General features: G+C 42.6%; 2 protein-coding genes across 2 annotated transcripts in view; one reads left to right on the top strand and one right to left on the bottom strand.

Moving 5' to 3' along the window:
- itfg2 (integrin alpha FG-GAP repeat containing 2) overlaps window positions 1-1,581 on the top strand; it is a 46,746-nt gene extending 45,165 nt beyond the window's left edge. The window contains exon 12 of the mRNA XM_067490360.1: window positions 1,394-1,581. Coding sequence (XP_067346461.1) covers window positions 1,394-1,446 — 53 coding nt within the window. The 3' untranslated portion in view covers window positions 1,447-1,581. The remainder of the gene's footprint in view (window positions 1-1,393) is intronic.
- Window positions 1,582-2,172: 591 nt separating this feature from the next.
- On the bottom strand, window positions 2,173-6,082 carry klhl42 (kelch-like family, member 42). The gene is made up of 3 exons (XM_067490358.1): window positions 4,883-6,082; window positions 4,483-4,676; window positions 2,173-3,999 (listed from the first exon to the last, which is right to left on the bottom strand). Exons 1-3 carry the CDS (start codon window positions 5,644-5,646, stop codon window positions 3,545-3,547), a joined length of 1,413 nt encoding a protein of 470 aa, XP_067346459.1. The 5' UTR covers window positions 5,647-6,082; the 3' UTR covers window positions 2,173-3,544.
- Between the last annotated feature and the right edge of the window lie 1,064 nt (window positions 6,083-7,146).

Here is a 7,146-nt window from a genome sequence, read left to right as displayed (position 1 = left end):
ACCCCCCCCCCCCCCCGCGCCCTCCTCTTTCTGTCACATACTCGACTCCCAGTTGAGGAAACAGGAAAAGCAAACACTGTTGAAAATTCCAACGTTCACACTCTACAGAAACAGTCAGTCGTGCAGCTCCAGTACATCGTATCACATGTTCCCACGCACGTCTCACACACACACACACACACACTCACACAGCCTGTTTCTCTGTAGCTGTGTCTGTCTCTAAGGCCACTGCACTTCTTACACATATTTGTCCCCTGAGTTGGTCCCAGTAGTACCTCTGTGGAGGTGTGAGATGGACCATTGTGATCTGACTCCACACAGAGGATCAATCTGAACCACATGATGGCAACGATTGATTTCCTCTGCTTCCCCTGTGCCAACCACACTGAATTAAAGAACCCAATTTCTGGTCCAAAGCTATAAATACCACCTTCATCCGTGTTCATGACCTCTAGATGACACATTTGATAATAGTGACAATTCAGCCTGCAGGTGTGGAAGGTTTCGTGCTGTGATCCATTCAGTTTTATCAGTGGATTCTAGGAGTGAATTTCTTTCCAACTAAATGTGATATTATCCAATAAAACAGAGGAAAACATTCACATGTATTTAAAGGGGGGAGACCTTGTGAAGGTGAAGTGGAAAATGAGATATTTCATCTGCATAAAGCATGTGATGCCTCCTGCTGGTTGGCTGTGTCAGAACATGCGCCACATTGAATTCATCACGTTGTTTTGGGTTATTGTTTGAATCAGACATGTCTGACATCTATGTCAAAGCAAGAGATGAACTATCTTTAAGAATGTTTTTTAAAAGTTATGTATTCAAAACATGCAGGTGATGCACTGAAGATTCCAAAAGAGCACTATCTGTGGACACATTTAATGATTTGGAGACACGCATGAGGGGATTTATGGAAGTTAGCAACATATTTGATAACACAACGATCATGTACTGTAAGTAATTTGTGCAAGTGCAAATTTGAAATATGTACTGGCTTTTGTTTTTTTCTGTCTTATAACACTAAGTTATAAAATCTTTAGTTGTTGAGCAGTTTTAAAACATCATCATGTGCTCTGGAACATGGTGATGGGCGTTTTGAACTGTTTTTGACATTTATTTGACTATTGTCAGACATTTGATGGACTAAATGACAGGTATCAAAAACATTTTTAACGACCAAGAGCTCAAACAAAGCATCCGAAAGACGTCAGTTGACCAAAATGACACAACACAAAAGGTGGGGGGCACTTCCCCCTCCTAGAAGCCTGATATATCCTCAGCCATCCAGTCACAGTAGAACAATCACAGCTGAAATAATAACATGGATGATTGATTGGACGTATTTTGTTATTATTAGTAACCTGGGCTTTTTCTGCTATGAACATTACAGGAACGCAAACACCTCATGCAAATGACAAGTCTGTCACTTGTCCCACCTCCTAAACAGCGAGGGAGATGTCAATCAGACGAAATCTGTCCACACCCGCACGGCTCCGAAAGGTCTGATCAGGCGACGCAAGTGAAAACACCTGTGTGGGTGAAGCACAGCAGCATGAAGGCTTTTAAACTCAAGTCTGTGCAAAGATAAACAGCATTGGAGGTAAGTTATTTAGAATGGAACTGTTCCCCAGTTCACCGCAAACCACTCGTTTTCTTTATACACCTGTTACCATAATCAGTGTTAAAATGACTTTTTTTTTTATTGAAAGGGGGAAAACAATTAAGTATTAATTTATTCTATCAGCTAACTGGAAATGTGAACTATAATTTCTGTCTACATTGCAGTTTGAATAGTTCACTGATAATTATGGAATGTAGAAAAGCTTTGGAAAATTATGGAATAACAGGAAACTTAAACTCTGCTATAGAATCTCTCTGCCCAACCAGCTTATACATGCCAGCGATTTTTTTTTTAACTCGCTCCAGAGGCCAGTTTACTTTGGGGACCCAGCAGGCGTCTCTCTGGGGTCCTAGAAACAAGAATACAGATTATCAGGGTGTTTGTGCCAAGTTTTCCTGGGAAAGCACAGAGCGATTTGATGACAAGGCAAGATATTTTAGGAAGTTGTTGCATCATATGTTATCTATGCTATAAACAAACTGTTCTCTGTTGATTTGGAAGTTGTGAATGAAAACAAATGTTGCAGCTTGTGGAATAATTCAAAAAACTGGACATGAACGTCGCCTTTATTCTCATGACCTAAATTTCCAAACTGTCAAACAAATGATACAGAGTAAAGCTTAAATTCACCAAATCAAACATTTTAAGTGTTGGGTTAACAATTCTGACCTAAATGTCACTTTGAGGCTTCTTTTTTCAAATTCTGCACACAACCACTATTATTTCCGGGAACCTAAGAAGTACCTTCATTAAAACAAAATCTATTTTAGCAGAGAGCGAGAGAAAAGAAAACAGCAGCTTTGGTCAGATGCTGGAAATGTAACAAAGCATTTTGTGCTTTACCATATTGAGTTTCTTTCAACTGAGGTTGCAGAAGGCACAGGTGCATCGGTTCATGGAGTCGCACTTTAAGCTTTGCTTAGTGTTTTGCTGGCAAATGAGACGAGTTTGCAAGTGGAAATTACAACACAGGACGCCCCCTCTGGGCCACTTCCCATCCAAAACCAGGAACTTCAAATTCTCATAAAACTGGCAGTGTAAAACCAAAGCCATATGTGATGCTTATCTGCTATGTACACTACATAAATAAGAGAATTGAGATATTTTAAGGTTAGTAGTGAATTATAGATAAACATTTAGCCAGTGCCATATTTGGAGTGTAAACTTCAGGAATGTTTTGACACAGATTTAAAACCATGTTGTTACATGGCCGTAGTTTGTGCATCTCATGTATTTGATCATTCGGGGTCACAGTGGTACAGTAGCTGTCAGCTTCTCTGCAAAGTAATGACTTTAGTGACTTTCCGGGTTCGAAGTATATCGTTAAACAACCATTCACATCCGTCTCAAGACTTCTGCAGAATCTCAAGACTCTTCTAAACACTAGGATGGAAAAACATTGTAGTGCATAATTAAAATATAATATAAGTCCAATCTGGTTTCTTAATTCAAACAAAGATGTCACCAGGGTGTTTAAACTTATCACTATTGTCCAACATGCATAACGGACTTGATCCTGATGCTTATCTGAGTTTGAGGAATTTTTAGAAAATGATTTGCTGGATAATAACCGCTGTGACTTTAATGTAATATTAATCCCAACACATGAGCAGCACAAACTAGAGTTAGCTGTTGGGATGCTGTTCACCTACAAGTCAGTGGGTTTCATCCTTGTCATATACATATACTGTGACTGTTGTGTTTGCATCCACAGCAGTATGTACAATGTAGTGCATGGTTTTTTTTTGTTTTTTTTTTGCTTTTTTGTTTGAGGCACAGAGGTTATGAGGCGTTTAACACTGTTTACATTAATGCCACAAAGCCCCATTCTGTGCAAGACCAAGCAAGCGACACACTGGCCCACATCAAAGCTGCATGGGCTCCACTGTCTGTTGGTGTTCAAGTCGGCCCCAACAGCCCTCAGAGCACGTTGGGAAGGTAAAGCGAACACAGCAGCATGTTCTGTCCCAGAGCGGGGAAGCGCCTGAAGGCCTCCCAGGCGTCTGAGAAGATGTTGTATTTGAGAAAGACGCGATGCTCCAGACTGGTGGGCAGGCTCACGTCCCGGCTCATGATGTAGACGCCGTCATTGTGCAGTGTGCATGTCAGGTTCAGGCCCGACTTGGATGTGTTCTCCTTCAACTGGATCCACTCCCCCGTGGTGACGTTGTAGGACTGCACCGTCAGCACATCCTCGGTCTGGCTGGGCCGCCGCTGCCTCCGCCCTGCCTCCAGCTCGTGGGTGTAGCCACCCACCAGGTAGATGGTGTCCTCAACTGAGAGCATCTGCTGCTTGCGAATGTGTACTGAACAGGACCGAAACACTGTCCAGCTGTCGGAGGTGGGGCAGTAGCGAAGGACATTCGTATTTCGATCTATTAGAAAAGATTTAAGTGAAAGAAGCAAACGTGAATTACTTTTTCTTTATTGGTTAAGTTTAATAACTTTCTTTTTTGGATTCTTCAACAGGCAAAAGTTTGATGTGTCATCTGGGGCTCTGGGAAATAGTTGCAGCCATGATTTAAATAGATAAAATGATGGTGACCTATAGGTTTTACTTTTAACCTAAACGCAGAACAAAATGATTGACAATGCCTGACATTTGCCAACACAGAAACGCTGCGTTGCATAATGTTAGGGTCTGGTCAATTTAACTTGGCTTTTTTTAAATCAAAAAAGAAAAATCAATTATTGCCTGAGTAGTAAGTAGTTGGTTTTAAAATAAATCACAAAATTAGTTCAATGAACAACATCAGAGTGCAGTTAATGTGTTTAAATTACAGTATGAACACATCTGTATCTGGAAAACAACCTTTCAAAGGGGGGTGAATAGCTTTTTAGAGGCACAGTATACAAACCTCTTGCAGTGTATCCACCCATCACATAGATCATTCCCTGACATTCACAGGCAGAAAACTCAGCCAGTGGGTCGGGCATGGAGGACACGCAGGTCCACCAGTCCTGCTCCGGGCTGTAACACTCCACCGTGCCCAGACACTGGCCTCCTACAGCGTACAGCTTCCCTTGTGCTGCCAGCAGCTTGAAGTTGGACCTGAGGAAGAGGACACAGTGAGTGAGACATGACAGCATCAAACCACTGACAGTGAAAAGTTATTGTTTATCAATTAACCTCTAAGAAAATGCCAATGCTAACTGTGGTTTACTCCTAAGTACTCTGAAGCTTAGATTGTTCCTAGCAAACTGGAGAACTGCACCATCATTAAAAACTAATGCACGGCACTGTAACTTCGGACTTGCCTTTTCTGGTTGAGCGGAGCTACCTGGTTCCACTCGTTCCTACAGGGGTTGTAGCAGTGCACGGCAGAAATCTCCTGACTTGTAATCCTGTATCCGCCAACTATAAACAGGTAGTTATCAAGGACAGCCGATCCGTATCCTCTTACATTGATCATATCTGGAGGCAGGTTGTTTGCCAGCGGTTTCCAGCGCTGCTCCACCTCTCCATACCTCAGCATGGACCAGGGTTCATCCTGATCTGGAACATCTGGGGACAGACAGGTGAAGTCTCCGATTGCTACCAGGGTGGCAGTGCCTTTCATGCGCATCTCCTTGACTTGGTCTCTGACAGCAGAGGGCAGGCTGTTGAACTCGGGCCGCCTCAGCATTGGATGATAGTAGCAGCTCATGTATTTGAGGCAAGCATTACGCAGCTCATGCGTCCCGTAAACCTCAGAGAGGCTGTACAGCTCCACGCAGTTGTCCAGCCGGATCTCCGAGGTGAGGAGCTTAAGGATTGAGGTGACCTGTAAGAAAGAGGCGGTTTCAATCAGGTCCTCCAGAGTCTCGTTAACGACCTGTACCTTGGAGGTGTTGATGAACTCCAGGACCAACTCCAGGCCCGGAACGCTAAGCCCCTGCAGCTGCACAGAGTCCTCTGTGGACTCCCTCATGCCAGAGCTGTACAGTGCACGGAAGTAGTCGCTCTTCTCTATCAGCTTCTTTTTATTCACCTCGTAGATTTTGTCATCCACGACGATTGCGATGATCTGCTCAGATGACATGGTGAAGCTGGCGCGCTGGTGTTGTCTCGTCCAGGCTGGGTTTGGTTTTTGTTTCCCCTCTGAGCAAGTCACCGTTTACATTTCACCGGCGAGGGAGCTCTGCGGCCGGGCTATATATGGTCATGTTCAGCCCGTAGATCGCCATGGAGCAACTTTCTGTGGCCGGAGAAGCTAACGGTGACCAGCTAGCTACAGGGGAGCAGCCGCAGCTACTGGGTAAACTGGCCGAAAGAGGCTTTTCCTCTGGTTACCATTCCTCGGCAGTCTGATAAAACGTTGCCCCGGTCTTTATAGATGTTCGCTAAATAGTGTAGTTTATCTCTGACACTGGCAATAATATTCCCATTGCATTTTAATAGCGTTTGTGGGGAAAGGTGCCGAGCTGTCAGATTTTAACTGTTTTGATTCTGCAACTACGTCATTTCCGCTCTTCTTTGTCTTCTTCTTGAGGATTTTTTTTTGTTTTTGGCAGAGCGGCTTTGTGCCGCTGCTGCCCCCTGCTGGTCAGCAAACTACCCTTATCATTTTCACTGCGTAGTTCGTAATAACGGGAGAAGGTCTCCAATTTTTATTTTGGTGAATGCAGTGCGCGCCGTAGTAAGAAGCCGGCGTCCCCAAAACTGGGAAAAAATGGGGGCGAATTAAAAAAAAAATAAATAAACAGATTCAAAGCACAATGCCGTACGAGCAACGGAAAAATGCAAACGAAATACGTGTAAAATATAAATAGAACCCTCACAAATTCCCACGTAGCCCAAAATGTTGGACCTTGGCTCTATTAGACTTAAATTAACGTTTTGACATTAACATTTGGTAACAGAGTCGTGTGTAATGCTTTACACAAATACATACAAAAATATTAAATGCAGTCTCTATTGTCAACACTTCTTGAAATTAAGAACAAAAATGAATTTACTAGCAGAAATTTCAGCCTTGGCTCCTGACCTTCACTCTTATTCAGTCTCCTCATTAATACGTTATAAGCTTGATTATAAATAAAACAATTTTTATTTTTCACTTGGTCCCTCAAGGTGTAGAAAATCTTTGTAGAGTATTTGTTTCAGATTACATTCGTTAAACATTGTATTAGCATTAAATACTGTTGACGTACAAAACCTCGACATCTAAACAAACTTAAGTGCATAACCCAGAAGCTTCAGGTAACACAAATATAGTGAGTCCACAACAAAGAATCAGCACAAAAATCAGGTTTAGAAGCAGTTGGCTTGTCTGTAAACATTTCTGCTTCATTTGATTTTCATGCTCCAGCGTATGTTCAGATCAACCCCGATAACATGTCCTGAAGAATATGAGTGTGTGATGGGCCAGCACTGTCCCTGTGTATGTTGTTCCACATGTCTGATAATATCTCTCACACGGTGCAAAAAGTGTGGTTTAATAATCTAACAGTTGAAGACGTAGTGCAGCAGTGTTGAGACCCACAGTTACACATATTGATTTTTTTATTGTTTTTGTTTTTTTAGTTAATTTCAGCTGAGA

This window comes from Channa argus, chromosome 21, assembly GCF_033026475.1.
Source record: "Channa argus isolate prfri chromosome 21, Channa argus male v1.0, whole genome shotgun sequence".
Lineage (NCBI taxonomy): Eukaryota > Metazoa > Chordata > Actinopteri > Anabantiformes > Channidae > Channa > Channa argus.
The sequence above is the reverse complement of the archived record's forward strand: the minus strand, read 5'-3'. Positions and strand labels throughout refer to the sequence as shown.